At 40.1% G+C, this 22,958-nt stretch overlaps 1 protein-coding gene and 1 long non-coding RNA gene across 2 annotated transcripts; one reads left to right on the forward strand and one right to left on the reverse strand.

Annotated features, from left to right (window-relative positions):
• The first annotated feature begins 2,347 nt into the window (after window positions 1–2,347).
• Window positions 2,348–12,834, forward strand: LOC112161266. The gene is made up of 2 exons (XR_004948618.1): window positions 2,348–2,649; window positions 10,689–12,834. It is a non-coding gene; the product is annotated as an uncharacterized LOC112161266 (long non-coding RNA).
• Window positions 2,918–4,847, reverse strand: dlx6a (distal-less homeobox 6a). Its single transcript, XM_024296322.1, has 3 exons — window positions 4,541–4,847; window positions 3,747–3,940; window positions 2,918–3,593 (listed from the first exon to the last, which is right to left on the reverse strand). Exons 1-3 carry the CDS (start codon window positions 4,845–4,847, stop codon window positions 3,354–3,356), a joined length of 741 nt encoding a protein of 246 aa, XP_024152090.1. The 3' UTR covers window positions 2,918–3,353.
• Window positions 12,835–22,958: the final 10,124 nt, after the last annotated feature.

Here is a 22,958-nt window from a genome sequence, read left to right on the forward strand (position 1 = left end):
TGCTTTGAAAGCTTTCGACTCCTTCAGTTTCTTTGCTGCTCTGAAAACGGAACACTGAGACAGATCAATGATGCTCCCGCGCCTCAAGTTGGTTGTAAATCACAGCTGAACCGTCAGTCTTTACCATTATGCTTTATTTCCACTTTTGTGAGGCTTGCTACAGAACAAAAACATCTATTGTTTTCTTTTTATTCAGATTTATCTCATTTAATCAAGGTGAAACAGATGTTTTGAAGAAGAAAATGCATTTAAAGATGTGAATACATTATGGTAAATAAAATAAGGGGAGATCTTCTGCGTTTCTTGCAAGAATGCGGCATTTTATTTAAGTTTATAATAATACTTTGAATAAAACATATTGATTTTACTCCTAAATTATTATACTAGTAGTGGTTTTGATTGCTTATTATATTTTTATCATTAAAAAAATAAATTCCTGTGATTTGGACGCTTTTGGGCTCGTCTCCACAAGAAAAAAAGCCTGCTTTTCACAGCAGACAGCCGTCTGCAGCCGCTCTCGCTCTACCTCCCCTACAATTAGCAGCTTTGAATGGCAGAAAGAGGCGAGGGGGAGCGGCACGCACATCTGAGACAATCCGCATTCCTGTGGGGGTAGACCGGCTCCGCGGCTCTGGCGCGCTCCTGCGGCCTCATCCCACCTTCCAGGTAAATTGAAAAAGAAAAGAGGCAGAGAAAGGTTGCGCGCGCGCCCTTTTTTATTTTCCTTTGCGTTTGTGACGTTCCAAAAGGCGCGTTTCCACTTAAAAAAAGGCGCAGGGGATTTGAAAATAATTGAATTTGCCAAAAAAGGAGAGAGCATGTTCGAGGATAATATAACGCGTTTGTGCGTAAAAGTCTTTGTGAAACACGCAGGTTCAGTCCTGCTGACCCGCACACTGACCCATGTCACCATTTCCACCTGACAGAGTGGCCCCTCTGCGCGCATGCGGACAGGCGTGCACCCCACCCCCTTCCCCCAGTTCCTTTTGTTGTCGTCAGCCAATTTCTGCTGCAGTGTAAACTCCAGCCCCGTCATTACAATGCGAGCAGGTCACCCCAGAAATTTACATCTCATGCGTAAACGATTTAAAACATTTGTTTGCTACTATATGTCTCTCTCCATCCCTCCTCATGACTACACACACACACACACACACACACACACACACTGATAGTGCCATTATATTGAGAGAGCCCCCCGTTCATTTCCAGCCGAACATTTTCCACTCAGCTAGTTTTCCCCCCGTTTTTGCAAATCGAGTCTAAATAATGACGGTTAGCTTTACTGGACAGCTTCAACTGTAACACTCCACAATAATTATTCTCCAGGATTAGGGCCTCCATTATCATAATCTGGACATTGACAATTACCTATAATTTGCAAAGATGCGCTCGGTTCTTGATTGCAGAGGGCTTTTTTTTCCAAAGCTCGCCATCACTAAACAGTGACAGTAATAACAGCTAATTTTGCAGGCAATATATAAGAGCTTACTGCGGTGTGCAAACACTTTCCCACCTGGATTTGCTTATTTAACCACCAGCAAGAAAGCCGTGCGCGCTGGCGCTTCTTGGTGCTGGAGAAGCGGGGGAAAAGGTAAGCACGAGAACGGCATTTGGAGCATTTTAGAGGCTTTGCTTTAACTTTTCTAGAAGGGATGGGGGTTTAGATAAAGTAGATGTTCCCTGAAGATATTATAAATTAAAATATGTAGTAATTTGGTCGAATAATTTTATGTTAGAACTGCAGGAAGTGATGCGTAAATCTTGAAATGACGGGAGACGCTTGGAAATGTGGATCCTTTAATGCAACCACACCCCCTATCTATCTATCTATCTATCTATCTATCTATCTATCTATCTATCTATCTATCTATCTATCTATCTATCTATCTATCTATCTATCTATCTATCTATCTATCCATTTTCCTATCAAATTAGGAACTTTTTATCTAGGCGCATCAAAGCTTTCTTCAGTTCTCTGCTCTTCATGATGTTTACTCCTGTTTGGGCTCCTTAAAAAAAGATAACCCCCGCCCCCTCACCCCCCAGCCTGACGGGGGCCCCCAGGTAGCAGGGGTGAATGTACACCAGTGGGACACCCGCGACTTGACAGCTGCATGACGCCCCCCCACCCTTCTTTTTTCTCTCTCTCTCTCTCTCTCCAGCGTCATTTCATTTCAGCTAATATCCCGAGCGCTCAGTCTTCTAAGCAATTTGTATATGAATAAGGGAATAATTTCTCCTTTTGTTCCATCTGTGCTACCTCAAATCCAAATAAAGATGCCTTTTAGTATTAAAAGTGGTAGAAAATTACAGGTAATTATCTTTGACGGTAAAAACGCTGTAATCAGCGGGCTACATCAAAAAATTACCCTAATTATGCCTGCATTTATGAGAATGGGGAAGGGGGAAAAAAGCCTCACTTGGATAAAAACCCCTCAAATTGTCCCAAATATCTCCTTCATATTGAACGCCACTGCAGCTGGCTGCTTTGTTCAGCATCGATCCCGCGGAGCTTGGCATTTAACCGCCCGCATTAGGACGGAGAGAAGGGAGAAAACATTTTGTCAATACTTCTAATAGCTGAGGGTGAAATGACAAGATAAGCTGGACCTGGAGCAAATGTCTTCCGAGGTGAATGGAGACAGGGTAAGTTGATTTCCTCTGCATGGTCTTCATTTGATAAATCTATACAGGCCAAATGGGAGAGATCTTCATCACCCACTGGGTTTATTTGAAATGTTTCATACAAACTGGCTTCCATAGAGCAATGTGTCATCAACTTATGCCTCACATTGTCTGATATAAGCTTGTATTGAAGTAGGCCCGCTCTGATGTGATGTTGGCCCAATAAGAAGCCTGAAAAAGGCTTGAAAAATGAATACTGTCGAGGGGGGAAATCATGCAACAAGCAGGCGCGTGTTTGAGGCACGGTTTACTCAATCTGACAAAACATAAAAAGTGTATGTACAGCTAAAATCGCAGATCATATTTACAGACAGATCATATTCTTGCATGTCGGAGAGGAAAAAAAAAGATAAAAGGCAGTCAGGTGCCCAAAAGGTAACCAGAGCGCACGGGGAGCATTACGCAGTCTTTGCTCCAAAACGTCAGTGTTAATATTTGGTATATTAATGTTCAGATGTTGACATGAATGAAAGCTTAACAGATGTGAGCCCACGGGACAGCCATCAATAAAAAAATGTCAAAAAGGTGGGGGTAAGTCCTCTCGTTTGTGGCTGATCCTGCAGCAGAGCAGCAGGAGCGCGCGCATCGCTCCTGCAGCATCCAGTCTCTGCATGCGCTCAGTCAACGTTTGCAGCTTATACCAGTAGGCCTCTTGAGCATTCTGCCTATCTCTGCATTGAGTCTTGATGTGGGGATGAATACCAGTGAGAGTAGCCGGGCATGTAGCTGTTGGCCGGCATGTTTACTCCTTTGGAAGAGGCCGAGACGTCCCAAATTGGGGGGATTGTCGGGGAGCGCGGGGACAGAGACATGGAGCCCTGGATGGGGTCACTCTCGTGGGGGTTGCTGCCTTGCTTTAGCAGCTTCTTGAACTTTGACCTTTTATTCTGGAACCAAATCTTTACCTACAGAAAAGAACAGGAAGATCGGTCAAATTTACATAAAATACAAATCAAATAAATAAATACGTAATAAAATCTAATACAATTAATATTTCTATCGGTTAAACTGGTGATAAATGAATGAGTGCAAGGCAGGACATGCTTCTCCCTCCATACCTGCGTTTGGGTCAGTCCCAGAGAGGCTGCCAGCTCGGCGCGCTCCGGTAAAGCGAGGTACTGTGTTTGCTGGAAACGATGGTTCAGTGCTTGAAGCTGCAAACTGGAATAAATTGTCCGTGGTTTGCGGATTTTCTTGCCTTTTCCGTTAAAACGAATCTCCCCGTTTTCGATCACTGTCGTTTTCTGCTGCTCTGCAACAAAAACAAACAAGGTTATTCATCAAAAGGCGCGCGTAAAGCCAAGCTGCGCTCTTGTATTTCGTTTTTGCGCACGAGCGAACAGCAACGTGTCAATCTGAGCCAAAATCAGTTTGAGTTGAATCTGAGGAAAATAGAAAGATTAAAAAGTAAAAATTAAGTGTGGAAACGTTGAATGATTTCAAGCATTTCCAGCCCCGTGGCAGCTACAGTCCTCTTACGTTGTCATATTTCGAATATTGCCGGTAATGATATGTCAATTAAATGCTAATTACAACATTCATGGCGCGCGGCTGCCTAATTTTCAGGAGTAGTTGGTGAGGATTGCACGGTAGAGACGATCGCATATCGGATTTTTTGTGTACAAGTATCAGGATTGCTAAACAGCAAGGCTATTAAAAAAAGAAGGCTGGATCTCCAAACATCCGGTGCCATTTACGCACGCTTTTGTCCAGCGTTTGCGACGATCACTTCCAAATCTGAGGCGGTTGTACGGGGACTTGGACATGACAACAATGCTGGCAAAGAGAAAGCTTTGATCCGCTGCTGTTAGGCGCCGGTGGATGCGTGGAGGCGCAAAATGGGGTTCCTTACCTGCGCCATCTAACCTTGTCTGTCCGCCCGTGTTGTTGTGATAGGATGGCAAGTAGGGGCTGTGGTGCGGATGGCTCACGTAAGGGTAAGGTAACGACCTGTTGTAGGTGTTGCTCCCGGAATAGGGGCTGTTGTCGTGCTGGTGGTGCGCGTGTGAGCCGGAGTGGAGACAGTGCAGCGGGTAGTGGCCGCCGGCCATCGACGGGGAGCTCTGCTGTGAGTGCGACTGCTGCCCAAACTCCATGAAAGCAGACTTAGAGGAGTCCTGAGTCTCCAGACCGTCAGCCATCGTAGTCATGGTCATCATCGAATTTTCCTGCCTTGAGAGCACTCACCCCCCTCTCTCTCAAGACCAAATCGGGCTCCTCTCTCTCGCTGTGCTCTTGTCTCTCCCCCTCTCCTCCGCGAGCAGATGTTCTCCTGTTAACACACGATTTTTCCCAGACGCGTCTTTAATCCCCACCTCCCCTCCACCTTGTCCCGCGATATTCTCACGCAGAATCTTGGAAGGTAGGCATAAGTTAAGGGAGTGTTTTTAAGGTAGATTCTGTTAAAATTGAGCCCTTGCTTCTAGACTTGATGCAGACACTACAAGTAAAATGGTTTGTCTCCAAAGGGCAGCGCCTGCCGATTGGTCATCCAGGCCAACGTCATCAGAGCGCTACGTTTCACGGAGACTTGAGCTGGAGTTAACCCACCTAACCAGCTCCCACCACAACTACAGGGGGAAATAATGTGTGGTGGGAAATACGCCTAATTCCTACAGACAAGCTTCGCGCGCAAAACCAGGTCTTTTGGAGGTGCCTGTTTTTTTTCTTTATCACTAAATTACGCACGATGCGCAACACAGTGACTGAGACTGATGAGCCAGCAGTCTTTATTTTCTCCCCCCGCAGGCTTCAAGGAAGTAATTACACAGAGGAGCCTAAACATTAGAGAAAAATCTACACAAAGATTAAGCTCCAATTTTTTTTTACAGAATTAAAAAAAAACATCTAAATGTACATAAATTGGCTCATTATTGTGCGTAAAATCTAGAATCAAAAGCAAAACAATCTATTGATTGTGTTTCATTTTATCCAAATGTATAATTTTTTGTTAAAGAATTTGATCCGACTTAATGAGAGGGCCCCTCCCCCAGCTACCCAAAAAGTAACATATATCCCAAGTAGGGTTGATTGACCATATGATTAAAAGATCTCCAGACAATTCATAATACGGCGCGCCTGACACAACAACATGCCTGAAGGACAATAGGTTATTTTGCAGGAAAAAGGGGGGACCCCCAGCTAAAATGACAGTGTCTTTCATCCGTGCTGCTCGAGGCCTCCATATATGTGTAAATTACCCCGTTTGAGTGAAATGTTCGATTCCGAAAATAAAATCTTAATTTCACCACTTTAACTGTTTCTTTTTTTGCTGCATTTGGAGTTTTTACGCCCCAAAAAAGGATGTGCGTTGGAAAATAATTATGGCTGCAATCAAGTTACTATGAAAACCTATTTGATTAGCGGCCACACTTTACTCAAATTGCAGCTATAAAATTAAGAACAATTCGCCTGTAATGATTATGGACTGGATTTTATTTTGGGAGGGTGGAATAAAAGTGGATATAGCATAAATTATCCCATAATTATACACCAGTGTGGCCTCAATTATCCTCTTATCAAAAATGGTTGTCTAAATGCAGCGTTTAGTTTCAATTTTCTCCTTTTCTGAAACAAGAACTTGGTACCTTGCTATTATCGTCAGCTTACGGTTGTTATTTACTTTGTGGGATTTAAAAGTGCACAACCCAGCAGGATAATCATTTTACAGCAGCGGACCCGGAGAGGAGCACTGAGGCGGGGATGAGAGCAGAAGACTCCCAGACGGATTGGTTCATGCGCGCTAGATTTTTTATTTGGGAATATTGTTTTCTGGAGAGCAAAGGAGGTAAGAGTTTGATTTTATTGCCTCGCGTTTGAAAGCTCGCAGTGGCCTTGCATGAGTCTAGACACCTCGGTCACCCTTCAGTGATCTATCACAGTGGCCAGTTCCCATGCATGCCCGCGTTCCACTTGGACACGCAGCGGAGAAACCAGATCCTTTACCTTTTCTAATCGCCTTTGAGCGCCACTACAAAGACATACATGCTTTGCAGGGATTCTGGCCGTTTCCCTGCGGGCTTTCAAACCCCGCAGAGGGGCTCGATTAAGCGATACATCCTCCTCTTTATTTTTTCCTTCTTTTTTTGTTGCGTGCGCCACAAGTTGCGGGTCGGAGGGTGCAGATGGACGAGGAGAGGGGCGTGTTGGTGGTTCTTTTGCGCGCAATGGACATGAAGTGTTGAAAGGAGGGATGTGCTTTGAAAGAATGTCAAATAAGGCAAAAAAACAAAACAAAAAACAAACAAAAAAACCGCATCTTATTGGTAAATATTTCCAAAAATTAAAATGTTATTAAATATTTAAAAGTAATTTTTTGTTTGAAAATCACTGACCAATAATCTCGCGTTCTATTAGTTCATAACCTCATTCCGAGAAGAACTCATTTCACATTTGGGATCGTCCAAATGTCAATCACAAAATGAACAGTTGCAAATCCAGAAATCACTTTGTCCCTAAGTAGATGATTGACCTTCAGCTCAATCAATGGCTGTGGTGGTTTAACAGAAGTGGTCTTTATTTCCAGCTGTCTTATAAACGCTGATGAATGACTCTCTAAAATCACTCCAGTGTCCCACCGCTGGGGCCGCGCGGGTCCGGGGTTTCCCCTGAAAACGGAGAATATTCAGCATTTCATTTAGTTGACAAATGAGATGGAATAAGCTTCACGTATTCTGATGCATTCGTTCATTATGATACTTCATTTTCAATGTCTCATTTCTGTTGTTCCTGTTTTGACATTTCATTGATGTTCAGGTGTTAAACTTGGCTTTTCTGGAGTTGACTCTGCAGATAGAGACGCAGAAGTTCTGGTCAACTTGCCCGCCTTTTTCATCTGTTTCTGCCTCTTTGGTCCGGCGTCCTCTGCTCTCCGGTTTTGCGTTTTGGCAGAACAAGCGCAACAAACACACCTGTCAAAATAGTCTAGCAAAAATTACGTTTTGCCCTCTCTTTAACATAGACACCACCATGAAAAATGCGCCATCAAAATCCATCTAAATGACGGCGCTGCGCCTTTACGCGCACAAATTGCGCACAGCTTCCTAATGTACATCCAGTCGTGTCGAGCTTTGATGTGATTTGCAAAAGCGTGTAACTACACCAAGATGAATTATTATGGTTTTGTCATAAAGAAAATCCACGCGCACTCAGGCTGAGGGTGTTTACAATAAGCTTTGCATGATAAATCAGCGTATTATGCCCCTGCGTAAAAAGCCACATTGGCATATGCATGGACCCCAGGTGCAGAGGAAAGGGCCTTCAGATGGACCCGGAGTAGTGTGGTGCTAGAGCAGCTAAATGACCATAAACAAGCAGAGCTGTGCAAGGTGAGTCTTCACAGCCTCTCGTGGACTAATGGATTTAATTTGTTGCAGCTGAAGCCGCACTGGTCCATCTCGAGGCTCCTGGCTTAATTAGGACTGCTTGTTTCTCTTGTCGCCCTTTTTTATTGGCTGTAGCTACACATGACCTATGAGACACCCCATCCCCTTCGGGTGTTCCTTAAAAGAAGACAAACGCAGGAGAAATGCTCGGAACAATGTCAACAATAGGGAAAAGATAAATGTTTGGGACATTTGTTGCGCGCCATTACGCGCATATATTTTGATTTTATTAGAATTCTGTCCAAAACTCAATCATTTTGCGCACAATCACGAAGTAGGAAAAAAATCATCTGAATCAGAATTTGTGACTATATGTCTCCAGAGAGGGCCAGGGTTCAGCACAGTTCCCCTCTTTTCCTCTTTCGACTTAATACGCAGCATTATTAGGTCTGACAGCACAGTGGTCGGTCTTGAAGGAGAGGATTTGGTCGGTAGATGACAGACAGGAAGGCCAGCAATCATACCCCCCCCTTTTTTTATCAGAATGTACTGTTCGATGCCGTTTATCCCTGATGATAGAAAATTGCTCTGTTGCCAGGACGCTACCGCCCAAATAGAGGGCAGGAGCAACATTTCCATTTTCCAGTTTGAAAGCCATTGAAACGAATTAGTAAAAAAATACAAAAAACGGAGTAAACTGAAAAAAATGTACCATTAAACAAAGAGGACAAACAAAGATACTCCTGGGGTTATCATCATTATTATTATTTTTAAGTTTTATCCCCAACAGTTGAGTCCAAAGCCCGGGCCTGTACTTCAAAGACAATCATTTATTTCCCCCGACCTCCAGGAATAATTAGAGCTGCCTTTTCATCTGAGAGGACGAGAAAGAGGGATGGAAGGAAGGAAAGAAAGAGCGCGAGAGCGGGGGTGGTGAGGTGGTGTGGCAGAAATCAAGAGAGAATACTTGACGACGAGGAGCATTAAGCAAACTCGTGAAATGTTTAACCATTCGGCACAAATGAACAGATAGCTGTCACAGCGGGGAAAAGAGCAGAGCATCACAGAGAGGAGTTTACTGCCATCAGCACCAGCCGTAACCACGGCAACAGGTTAAACATCGGGTTCATCAATAGAGCACGAAAAATGTATTTTTGTGCTGGACTTTAAATAATTTAAAAGCATCTAAAACAGTTTTTGTTGCTACCAAAACCAAATTACCATAACATAAATTATTGTTGTGTTATTTTATAAACAAACACAAAACGCAGACTTTTTAAATTCATTTTATCTTTAAAATTTCTATATTTTCCTGCCTCCACGAGGCCTTCACAGCCTAAATAAATCAGAGCATCCTGCATAAAATGTTTTATCTTCTACAAATGCGTTTCAGTGCATTAAAAATACGGATTTCCATTTTTAAAGATAAAAAATGAAATACTGTAGAGTCAAATTTCAGCGCAAAAAATGTGCAAATTGTTCCTCAGAGCGCAGACTCTTACAATGCACGCCTCTCCTGCAGCACACAGTGGTCAAGGCTTCCTGCAAAGTAAAAAAAGGCTTGAAATTTAAGAGCTCAGCGTGAAATGAAGTGGAAGAAAGGCGAGGAGAAAGGTGCAGTCACACCTGTGCGTCTTTCCCACGCGCGTCTCAGGAGCTGATCAGGAGCTTGTTGCGCACCTTTGTGCCGCACCTTGAGGAGAATTCTGCCCGGAAATGAGGCTAAAACCATTTGTTCTTACAGGTAAATTCACATTCATTTTTTTTGTAATTACAGGAGCTTAATTTCTTCCTCAAATAAAAAAAAACATTTCATTGGATCAGATCCCAAAATATATATTATTATTTTAAAATGTTTTTAAAACCAACCGTTTTTTCCAAATTAACACTTTAATAAATAAAAAAAATCTTAATTTTCATAAAATTCCGTGATTAAAGCATCATTTCGAAGATAAGATTAAATCCAAAATAATTCCACATTTAAATTTAATTTAAAGTCAGTTAATATAAAGCAATTTTATGATTTTTTTTGAAGCAGCAGATCATTTCTCTAATAACTACAATTTATTTGGCTTTAACAGTGTAGGCCTTCATCTTTTAATATTACTCCTTTTTCATGTTTCAGGTCACTCTGGTGAGGTAAAGGTGAATGCTGACACCACCACCACCCTTGAAAATGCATTAGGCCTCACTCCATCAAAGAGGCTGATTAACAGAAGACCCCTGAGCTTTCATCTACTGCAAAAATCATTACAAAAGGCCCACAAAATGTTTCAGGCCCGGCAGCATATTTAAATATTCACTGTATTTGTTTGAATATTTAGACGTGAGCTGATATTTTCAACAGTTGAATTGTTTGTTAAATTAGTTCAAATTTATTAATTGTAGGAGCTCAAAGAGGAAATATTAATAATAAAATGTAGAAGCTTTAATTTGGATTCAAAGCGGACTTTTTTTACTGATATAAAACTAAAAAAAATATTATTTTCTGTGAAGTTTGTCATAATTTATGTGAGAAAACAATTAAAAAAGTAAATTATATGCTCATAATAACTCTTTGTCCCCCATGATTCTTCCTCCTCATCTTCCTCCCCGTTTCTCCTCTTCCCCCCCTTCAACCCTAACCCCAACTCTCTGGCTCCCACTTCTTCATCTCGCCCCCTCCCCACCCATTAGGTACACCTCCATCCCCTCTTGGCAGCTCCATCTCCTGCTCCCCCCGTCTCCTCTCTCCGTTGGTTGGTTTCCACAGCTGTGGTGAGTGAGGGGCAGATGACCGGAGAATTGGCCCCTGGGAGAGCGCTGAGCCATCCTGGTGCTATTAGGCTCGTGGCTAATAATAGGTGTTTCAGACCGGGGGAAGATCAATCAGGGGGGGAATCATGGGGAATGTTCTGAGCAGTGCTTTTTACACATCGGCCCAGATGGATGAAATTACACTTGTCAGTTTTTAGTTGCATTACTCCCAAATTGGTTGTCTACTCTTTTTTTTCCTCATCTCCCTCCCTCAGACCCTCTCCTCTCTTTTCTCTCACTTTGCCCCCATTCATGTGTCAGTGGCCTGTTAAAAGGATTCTTTGGTGAAATCCCTGTCATTTTTGTCTTTTCCCTGTTTAGCCCTCAGCCAGCAACTTTATTGCCGGCTTGCATGCACTTAGGAGAAAGTCTTAAAGGCTGGCTCAATTTTCATGTTAACTGGGAGCTGCAGCTGACATTCTGTATGTGTTCTGTGTGCATAATGAAGCTGGCGGGTTTGTTATTGTCAAACGTTGAGAGAAAGGCTGCAGAAAGTGGTGGATCCTCGGAGGAAAACACTACATGATGCACTGGTTAAAGCAGTAATCACTCCCTACGATGATGCAGCACGTACTTTTGTGAAATATTGAGGACTACTTAGCCACTACTGTGTGCTTTACCATCATTACTATACCATCATTAAGGAACTACAACTAAAGTAATTGTTAATTAAAGAGTGATTACATACACGTTAACTAGTTTTAATTGACACAAATAAATGAGTTTATTAAATTTTTGTGTAATAATTTCCTGAATTTATTTCTTCCTCTAAAGCTTTTCATTCGAAGGGTTGATTCTGAATTATTTTCATGATGTTAAACAATGTATGAAGGTTTTTATTTGTGAAAATAAAGATAATAAAGCTGTTACAAATGACCCTTAGATGATAAAACAACAAGGGGATTGAAGAATGTTTTTTTTTTATAATTATTTGGAAATTTTCTGCATTTTTAGTTTTATTAAAAATGATTGTTTTTTAGTTTCCAAATTTGTGTAAAATTTATGTTTTTTTAATAAAAAATAATGCTTTTAAAGTGTACCACAGTGTTTAGAAAAATGAAATAAAATCTATTTTTTGCAATATTTTGTGTAGTTTTATCTACTCTGCATTAATATGCTGTAATTCCCTCTGTCAGATTTGTAAAAATGCAATACTTTTATTCATTTATGAACGGTCCGTACCAACACTGCTCTAATATTTCTATCTGTAATGTTGACATTTCCGCATTTCATTTCTCTTCTCTTCAGCACTTCATTACATTTTATATCATCTTGAATGAAAAAAATGTTTTTTTTTTTTTATTTTTTACAATAAATTCAGGCTTGAAGGAGTTCAATTTGTTCATTTTTAAATATATAAATAATTGTTGCTAAATTTTCTGAATTTTGAGTTGAAAAAAATGAGAATTTGCTCACTTCTTTGGTTGTTTATCACTAAAAATGTACAAATAAATGTTTTTACCAACACCACTGCATTTGAAGGTGATGCTAACTGGGGGATTAGGAGGGTGTTTTCTGTGGCCGTGCAGCTCCTGATGTGTTGGATGATAAACAGAGGCAGCTGCAGAGGTGACAATGGCGGCTGATTCCATTCACTGATTTCCTGTTGTCACTAACCAAACTTAAATATTTAGCCTCATTTTCTTCTTCTTAAAGTTTCAAAATGATTTTTTTGTCTTCAAAACCAACATCCACAACCTGCCATCAGAAATCCATGGACATGATCATCACAGTGTGCTAAATAAGCAGTGGAAATCAATACAGTCCCCAGATGTTGGGGTCTCCCGGTCCCTCCATGCAGAGATGTTCCTCAGTGTCTGATTGCACGGGGAGACGGCTGGAAACAGAAAGGCTCCTTTGACTGAAAGCGTGGTGACCATGGGGGAGGAAACCGAGCCCTCTGTGAGAGAAAGAGTCTCCTTAGCAACGGCAAGAAAATTAACATTGACATCCTGACTTCCCGGCAAAACTCCTCTCAGGGCTTCTGCTGGATATTTCCATGAGGAGAGTATTAAAAAAAAAAAAAGTTCAAATGCTGATATGAAGGCACACACTCCCTGCTTGTCTTCCATTTATATTGAAATGAGCTCTCCTCTCTTCTCTGTTTGTGTGCAGTGAATACAGAGAGGCCCAATATATGTATTTTGCTCATTTTACTGTGTGCGCTGTTTCCGCGCCTCTCCTCTGTAACTCTGTGTTTGCCTCCTGCTGTGGTAAACACAACACAGCCATGATAGCGCATGCATTTCAGAGAGCTCAAAACACCGCAGAGGAGCCGAAACATTCTCCGTTTCTTCCCCTCCCTTTCAACCGAGGCATTCAGCTCCCATGACTGCAAACATGCATAATGACAGCATCTCCCGGGGGCCAGCGGAGGTACCCCACTGATGCCGAGACACTCTATCCTGTCGTCACATCGGCAGTGCAAGCCGGAGCCTGGTGAGCTTTGGCAAGGCACTACCAGAAGCTGGGCTGGCATTTTTTATTTATTTTTTTTCTCTGTTAATAAAATGAAGTGCAAATTGGACCAGGCTTTTTGGAGCAGCTCACTGCTTCCTCCCATTACGAGGCCAGGGCGAGCGCCATGGAAGCATAAGCGTGAATACATTATAAAGTAATGAGGAAACATCCAGGAGAGGGTCATGGGGGGCCTCGAGCTGCTCCAGGTCCCTTCCGAAGAGCTTTCAGTGTGCTCCGCCATGGATTAGTCATTCACGTTTGAAGAGCCAGCGAGAGGTGGAGTTCAACAACATTACACATAGCAACAGTTGCTAAGAGTTGCAGCCAGGGAGGCCCGCTCATTTGTATGTACAGTTGCTGCGGAGCGGGAATATAGGTGAAAAAGGATGGAGCTGTTTTTTTTGTGTCACTGATGATGACGGTGACATTTCCAACAATGCAGAATAATATTCTCCAACACAGAGAAAGTGGTTGGAACCATGGAGGATAAAGTAATCATATCAAAGCACCATGAGAGAGACGAAATGTCACTGATATTTGTCAAAATTACATCCGTGGATACGGCTGGATTAGAAACTCCTGCTGCTCGATGGAAAATCAACGCCAACAGGAATGATTGCAGCAGCTCACATGGGAGTGACAGTCTGCATCGCACGCAGGCCGTGCATTCCTGGAGGGTGGGACAGGTGGGTGGCAGCCGGATGGAGCGCTGCGCTTTCCAGTCACTCTCAGTGCGAAACGCCCTCCGTCGCTGGTGAGGCCGCGGCGAGTCATCTGATGGATGGAACGCCATGGCAACAGCCCACACCTGGCGAGAGTTCATCCCATCTCTACGGCAGCCCTAAAGGGCAAATCACGTCTACAATTCACAAAAATATTGTGACAATTAATGAACAAAACAAATAATAATAATTTAAAAAGTTACATTATTGAAATTAAGACACAATTCCACAAACAAACAAAATATTAGACCTTTTTCACGTGACGTCACACATCCGCGGTCATGTGCTGAGTGACTTCGGTTTACAGTTTAGAACGGCAAAGCTAACAACTGAGCGCTGTTTACTGCAATTTAACATAAATAATGAAAGGTAAAAGAACCAATTGTAACAGAAATCAGTAAAATATTTACTTGATAAATGTCCTACCTGGTTGTATTTGTTTTTCCCTCTTAAATTAACATCAGTATTCCTGTCTGCAGAACACTCCACAGCTGCTTCCCCAAAATCAACATTAAACGAGTCGTGGATTATTTCTCTCTGATAACCCGGTCATAGTTAGACGAAAGTTACAGGAACTTCACTGAATGCTGGTTGTTTGATCATGAGGGTATTTAAGATTTTCTTCTTCTAATTTATGCTAATGCCAACGCTAGTTTTCCACGACTGTGATGAGAGGTAGATCTGCAGAAGATCTTTTCTGTCCAGTTAAAGTTACAAACATTTCCGTGTTCTCAGAATCACTAAAAGCAGAGCTAAAGTCAGACAATTTCAACGTCACTTACGATAAAGAAAAACTAGTTATTATTTTCTGAAGTAGCTCCTCTTTGTTGTTGCTCATAAGCGTGTCTGATTCCTGCAGGATAATAAAGGTAAACAAGGACAAAAATAGTTTGATAATAGTTTGAAAAACACAAGGAAGTGATTAATCACACATAATTATCTAAATGCGTACGGCCAGAGTTGAGCTTTTGTCTTAGCCGCTCTTATTTTGAAGGATGAAGATATGTGGCTTCATAAAATATTCACTGTGTCACTTGGTTAGAAGTCCTATTTTTAGAAACGCCCCTTAAAATACCCCCAAAACAACAAATATCTCTTATTACAACAACTACATTTTGTCTTGGGCGCAGTTAGCATTATTGCAGGTAATGCTATAGATCTAGTCCTTAATTTTGTTAAAAAGTTACATTTTTAAAACCAAAAAAAATTGTTTTAGAGAGTTCAATAAATGTTTATCTTGTGCGGCCCTAAGGTTGAGTTTGACACCATTGTGTTAACGAGTACCATAACCTGGTACTGGTTTGGTTCGCGTCCCGAGGGTTGGGGTCTGCTGTGGCCCGGTACCAAGCAACCCTCTGACCAGTACCAGCTCGTGGCCCAGAAGTTGGGGAACCACGATTTAATGGGAACAACCAGCACGTCAAATAACTACATGTTGGGGACACCCAAAATCATACCTTTTGATGTTTTAGGTGAACCATACGTCCAAATATGACAAATTGTGAGTGAGAATGTGTCTATCGTACCTTGGCTCCCAGTTTTTGGTTTTAGGAGATCAAATGTAAAAATTGTTCGTAGTGAAAGTTAGTCGTGATATCAATTAGCATATTTCATATTTTCTGTACGAATAGCACTAAATAAGGCACTGAATCAATGAATGTTTTTTTAACTCGTGTCATTTTGGCACACAGAACTATAAGCTGCATTAAGAAAGACAAAGGAGGTTTTTTTTTTCTGTAACAAAGAAAGTATGTTTTGATATTTTCAATAGTTTATTAATGTAATACAAAAACAAAAACAAAAAAGAAGGGGAAGGGCAAAAACATTAAGGACAAACATTAAGTTTGTACGATGTAAAACTGCTTTTTACACAACTTCACAATATGATAGTACAGACAATACAACCATTTCCTGACTGTAATTATCACAGCTCTCAGAGTCAGTGAATGCACCGGGACTGAAGTTACCACCTCATCAATTTTGATTGGTCCTTCGTGTTAGCCCCACCCCTCCACAATGGGGCCAAAGGTTTTGAAACTCAAATTTTGAGATCTGAAAATGAAAAAAAAAAGAGTTGAAAGTGAAAAAAAGATTTAAAACTGAAAAAAAAGTTTTAAAATGGAAATCATGGGTTATGAAACATAAAAAACAGAACACTTGAGGGTGAGAATAATTACGTTTATTTTAAAATAGCAAAAAGTTTCAGACATTTACATTTCATTTGGCCAAAAACACCAATATGTTTTGTTTGGATTTCAAATCATATTGGCCCCAACTTAGCCCCAGAGTTTCCAAGTCTCTCCAACCTTCAAAAGCTATAAGCAAAAAAAGGTTTTCATCAAAACGAGTGGCAAAATCTTTGTGTGAAACCTGGAAATCGTCCCTCCAGAATCTATTTAGGAGCACATTTCAGACCATTTTGAGTCGATTGGTAAATGTTTCTCATGATGGATTTTGAAAATACTAAGTTAGGGTGATCAAACAAGGGTTAGAGTTTCAATTGTTAAATGAATGAATTAGTCATCTTTCCAGGTCAGTCTTGTTGATTCTATGAATGCTAAACTCCCTTTTTAACATTGCAAACACTTGAATTGAATGTAAGCGCAGACAAACCTGGAGCAACTCTGCAGGATCTTCCATCATCGCTGTGTTTGTTCTTTGTGATTATTACTTGTGGGGTTTCCATCACTTGAACATTAATGCAGCCTCTCAGTCGGCTGGATCCTGCAGAACTTCCTCCAGTCTTGATTAATTTGATTAATTGATAACACAGCTGAGTTGAAGCTCTCGACAGAGGATTTATTCAACACTGCGGTTCGACAGCTGAAAAGCTGGAGCTGGAAAAATGACAAAGGGACACGTTGGTTTTGTTTTTACCACCAGAAGTTCTTTCATTCTTTACTGTTTTAGTGGAAGTGAGGGGAGGATGAAAACATGTGCAGTCCCTGGGCAGAGAGAGATGGAAAAGAAAGTGCAAAAATATTAGGAGTAAAGGGGGGGGGGACAAGGAGACATTTTTGACCATAGCTCCAAAACTGCCCTTTATTTAGACTGGCGTGCACCCACTGTTTGTTCACAGGGGCTTTCAGTCAGTCTGAAGAGAAACAGCGTCTGAGGAGGAAAGAGGGAACAAGAGGGGAGATGTACGGTGGCCCTGAAGGTCAAACAAATCACTCAACACAAAAAAATATGTTAAAAGTTACAAAAAACTATTTAAAAATGCAAAAAACTATAAAAAGCAATACTGTATTTTAGAAATTAAAGCAAAATAAAAAAAAAAACAATTTAAAAAAAGACAAGAAGAAAGTAGAAAAGGGTACATCGCTATGGGACATCGCGGATGGATGATGATATTTGTCCATCATTTCAACAAAATGTGATGCTAGATGTTGTTATCTTCAGTGAAGTCCCTTTTCTGGTTTCTGTGAAAAGAAAAAACATTTGTTAAACAAATGTGATTCCCAGAAAACAATATGAAATGCTAAACAAAATGAAACAAAAGAAGAAACTCGTGAACATCCCTGATCGGATGATGACGTTTGTCCATCATTTCAACCAAAAGTTATTTAGTATGAAGCGATTCTGGATACGTTCCGTACTAATCATAAACTTTTATTAGGGAGCGGACATTGAAAAACAGAAATCCAACATCATTGTCCAATCAGTGATGTCCTCTAGTACCTTCCTTTTCCGGTTTCTTATGTGTTTGATTTTTCAACACTTTTGATTTCTGTAAATAGACTATTTTTATGGTGACATCAGACAAAATGGCGACATCGCCGATAATGTGTAAAGTTACTTCCGGTGTTCAGGTTTAGAACAGCAAAGCTGACAGCTGAACGCTGTTTGACACAATTTTACGTAAATAATCAAAGGTAATCTTATCAATTTCAACAGAAAAATGTAAAATATTTATTATATGAATGTCCTGCTGAACTGTATTTTCATTTCCTGTCTTAGATCGTTCACAAATCTAAATACAAATTTGAATAATTCTTCAATATTTGAGGTTTTATTGAAAATATTGACCTTTCATTTGGGCAGATATTATTCTAAAGGGTTCTATTTTTGCTTTATTTTATTTGCACATATTTTAAGTGCGATCAAGCACAAAAACTAAATGAAATTCATGTTGGCCACGTGTGTTATAGTGTGAATGCTGTAAGCTGAATTTGGCAGCTGAAGGTGCTAGAGCTAAAAGCTGAAGATGCTGAAGCTGCTAACCAGCTAAAATATCAGCTAAATACCAAATTAGCCTAAAAAACTAAAGAAAAGCCAAAACAGCTAGCATGTAAATATTAGCCTAACTCCGAAACAGCCTAAAAAAAAACTAAACATGAAAAGCCTAAATAAGCCAAAACAGCTAGCATGTATCTGAAATTTTAGCGAGACTCCATACCAGCCTAAAAAATCTCAGTAAATGCCAAAATAGTCCAAAAAGTGAGCAGAATGCCAAATTTTAAAACTTTAAAACCCTCATTTTTTAAACATAATTGTGAACAATAAAAAGGCAGGAATATTGTTACAGAATAAATCAACTTAAACCTTAAAAAAACCTTTACATTTTTACTCCTCACAAAAAAATATTTTGTCAAAGTGATACAAGTTAGAAATAAGTGTAAGATAAGTTTGGACCATTAATGACAATAAAATAAAATTATCTGGATTACCCAGAGACCCGGATCCTGAGGGTTGGAGATCCATGGTTTAATGGGAAGAGCCAGCATGTCGTTGGAGACACCCAAATCCTCAAAAAGTGACGTGGAGGGGTCCGAACCATACGTCCACGTATGACAAGTTGGGAGTGAGAATGTGTAGCAAGACAAAAGCAGATGTCTTCAAGTATAAAATGTAGAAAAGCCAGAAGCTTGTAGAAGATGCACCCTTAAAAATATTCTGACTTGATGTCTGATTTAGAGAACTATTCCTGTTGTTTTAAATGCTTCTGTAGTCGAGCATGAGACCATCACCAAATTATTAATGCTCCGCTGCCAAAGCTATGGGAGGTATGGAATAAAGGGCGAAGAGAAAAAACCCAAGAGGCTGAAAACTCATCGACAGAGCAGGGATTAGTAAAGCTATGTTTAAGTTCAGCAGGTGATCATGCTGCTCTCAATGATCATATTTATGCATGCATGCAAGGAGAAAAACACCGATTCCCAAGACAATTACAAAAGTACTGTAACAAACACGGCATGATCCAGAAAACAAAAACTTTTAATAGCAAAAACAGCTTCAAAAGAACTTTGTCACAAAGGAAATGAGTTTATTATTGCTGTAACCATCACGTTAGTATAATTGAGACTGAGAGATTTAATAATCAATGCTGTCACATCACATAAGTCTGACCTTAGACAGTCCACATGCAGAAACTGTTTATTGGAGAACAAACGTCCTCATAAACCGTCCTTTTTGGGAGCAAACATTAGGCAGAACGACTTTTGTGGAAACTGGACAACCACAGTGCCTGATCACTGGGAAAATTATCGCAGCTCACAAAGAAAGTCTGCTCTTTCACGAAGCTGACTGGATGGATTTGAAGGACAGGACAGGTGTGAAGTGGCCAGAACACCACAGCCAGAAACAACAGTCTTTGTGTTCACAGGAGGAAAGCAAACAAGAAATATCATATACAATGAAGAGCAGGGAACGATACAGGAGACGGCTATAAGAGAAAACAACAGACACATGGTGGGATTTAATACACTAAAACATATTTTAATGAGAGTGTTACAAACAGTTGTTGATTGGCTCAAGCAGAAAGACGACAATATTCTTAAGAGAAATACATTTTTTAAGCAACAAAGAAATATTGTAATGCAAGTTCAAATGAAGAAGAGACAGACTTAAATCAACCTGTTGGTGCCCAGGAAATGTGGCCTCAACAAGAGAGTTGTCAGACGACTAGAGTATAGAAAGTCATTCAACAAAAAGCCAGCAGAAATGTGGTTTTATGTCAGCTGTATGTACAGAAAAAAAAATCAAACTGAAGGACATAAGAAGATGTGCAGGTAGACCAGGGAAGATTCAAGTAGAAATGCCCCAAAACAAAACATAAATATATAAAATATAATTATGGTCCGGTTGTGGGTTAAAAAGTGATAATAGACAGTGATAATACACACCAAAAAAAGAAGTTCCGGTCACATAGCCCAAATGTTCTGTATCACTGTGCAGACTTCTTTGAAACAAACTTTTGCTTCATCTGAACAAAAAACAAGCGTAAGACCTGAACTGATGCTTTATTTATCCTATAGTGACGATCAGCATTTATATATATAAATACATATAGCTTTCCTTTGCTCCTTTACTGTGACAAAGCGTTGCACCAAGTATCAAGTAGTCCACTTTTTGTGAAAAAGAGATCTCAACCAAAAAAACAAGACTAAAGTACTGAGGAATCCATTAAATATTTATTTTTAAGTGACCGTAGAACAAGTGGGATAATGCCCGACAAAGTGTGCATTAGCGCATGACGTAGGACCAAAGGCTTCCATGTTGTGCGTTAATGCACACTTTGTTGAGCATTATCCCTCCCATATTCAAGTAGTCACTGTCTTTAACCAACCATAAAAAGTTGCTTTGTCTACAAAAATTTCTAAAGTAGGGGTGTCAAACTTGTTTTGATTCAAGGGCCACATTCAACCTGTCTGATCTCAAGTCATTAGCGCTTTGCCGCTAGCAAAATAGCGAAATAACCCACAGTTGGTGAACTTGTTATCTGTAGCTTTGTTTTTGTTTTTTTCTCAGTTGTAAAAAATGCCTCAAACAACCTACGTAGTAGCCTAATCACATATTATTATTATTAGAGCTATTATTAACATTATTTTTTTAACAACGACATTTTTGTAAGTGTGGTGTCACACCCGATAATTTTTATAGCAACTTAACAGGAGTGAGGATTGCAGAGAACCTTTTACCCTGATGTTGCAAAGAAATGCTGTTTATTTCTTGATCTCTTGTTATGCTGGTGTTTCTTTTCCTTTGCTTCCCCTAGTGGCGGAATTGCACATTGCAACAATTTCTTCCACCACCCCATACGGTTGATCTGTATGGGTGGTGCAAGTTTTTGGGTTGCCCGTACCCATGGAGGGTCATAGAAAGAGGCCACTCCAATGAAAATTGTGTTTTTAACATGTTCTTGTAGCATTTATCTCATGATGGCAAATATTTATCTGAGAATTTAGGATTTAGACTGCATTTCTGAGTATTTATGCAGATGATACACAAGTGCCCATAAGTGTGGGATAAATAATGGGTTAACTTGATTTTTTTTATAAAATAAATAATAGTAAAAAGATAAAAAATAAAAGACTTCAGCTTTGCTAGCATCTGTCTACGATGGCTACTATTTGGTTCAAAAAGCTCAGGTATGGCACTGGAAAGTGTTAAGAGATTAGCCGAATGGTCACAGTTTAAGCAAACTTTAATTGTGACGTGAAACAAGATTTACCTCAAAGGTCGCAAGACAACTTTGACTCAAATTTTAACAGATCTCTTAATTTGATCACTCCGTCTGACCCATACCAATAGTCTTTTAGAGACATTAAATAAATAAATACACAGCTAATCAACATTATTCTTTAACATTTACACACCAAATGTCCATTTTAGAAACTACATTTGCTTCTGCTACTCTTGTCACGTTCACAGTTTCGCTCGCCGGTGAATGTTTGTTCAAGTTCTAGCAGATACACTGTGCTGATGAAGGGTCGATGAGGGCAGTCCAGTCCTTGAGAGGCCAACAAAAACAACCCCTTGTTTGGGCAAAATATTTTATGCTGTCTGGGTAATGTTTCCCATTGAAATAATCACAATTATTCAAAGATTTATTTTTATTTTTTTCTAAATTTCTGTCAAAAAACACATTTTTATGTGGAGTAGCCATTAGCTTGCACATGGGATTTCTGAGCGTGACGAACGAAGAGATGCAGAACCTCCAGACACTTAAGAAAAACAAATAAATGAATAAAAATTAATAAAAGAGACAACCACATGCATTCATTTTAGATATATTTAGTTTTTTTAAATAAACTGGACTTAAATGTAAAGAACTAAACTCAAACTAGCACCTTAAAACAAAAAAACTAAATAAAACATCAACAAAACAAAGGATCTGGTAACGAACAGCACAAATTATGAATTGAAATGTACTGAGGCTGAAAACAGAAACCAAAGAAGGCAAGAATCTGGACTGTAAACCTAGAGAACTGTACGCTTTTCTGTAAACTGTGTATTTTTTGGAGAACTGTATGTATTTCCCCCCAAAAAACTGTTCATAATGAAATTAATTAGGAGTGTCTAATAAAATCCCAGATGAACTGTAATAAGGGATGTAGGTGAGAATAAAGTATTTACTATTTTCTGAGAAATAGTCCAGAGAAATACATTTTTTCTTTGAATTTGTGAATTTAAAGCTTCTTTTCTTTCATTGCAACACAAAACTTAAAGACCCACTCAGATAGAAATCCTGTTTTTGGTGTTTTTAACATGTTCTTTTGGCATTTTTTCTCATGATGGAGGAGATTTATAAGGAAAGTTAAGCTCAAAACTGCATTTTTACGTCTTTCATTTTTCAAGTTGTTGTGAATCAGGAGCAGATGAAAACATTTAGTTTGAAAAAGCTTGTAAAGCTGCATTCACACTAAACATGATCCGATCTTTAGGAGCGTCCAGTTTCAATGTTAAGTCGTACAGACGTGAAATGCAAGCGCCGTGTATGGCGTTCCAGTAGCAGCACGATTTGGCCAGAGTGAAAATATTTGAACTTTACTGCATTGTGTCAACCAATCAAAGACTCAGCTTTGGGCACATGACCTTTTTATTGAGTCGATCAGTGGGTAGAATGCACATCCAATATGGTGGATTGATCAATGAAACTTCCATTCATCCATCCTATATCTCTTTTGGGGCGAAGGTGTTTCCAGGGCCCGTCCTGTTAGGTGCAGGCGGGGTACACCCTGTTGCA

The sequence above is a fragment of the Oryzias melastigma genome, linkage group LG11 (assembly GCF_002922805.2).
Source record: "Oryzias melastigma strain HK-1 linkage group LG11, ASM292280v2, whole genome shotgun sequence".
Classification (NCBI taxonomy): Eukaryota; Metazoa; Chordata; class Actinopteri; order Beloniformes; family Adrianichthyidae; genus Oryzias; species Oryzias melastigma.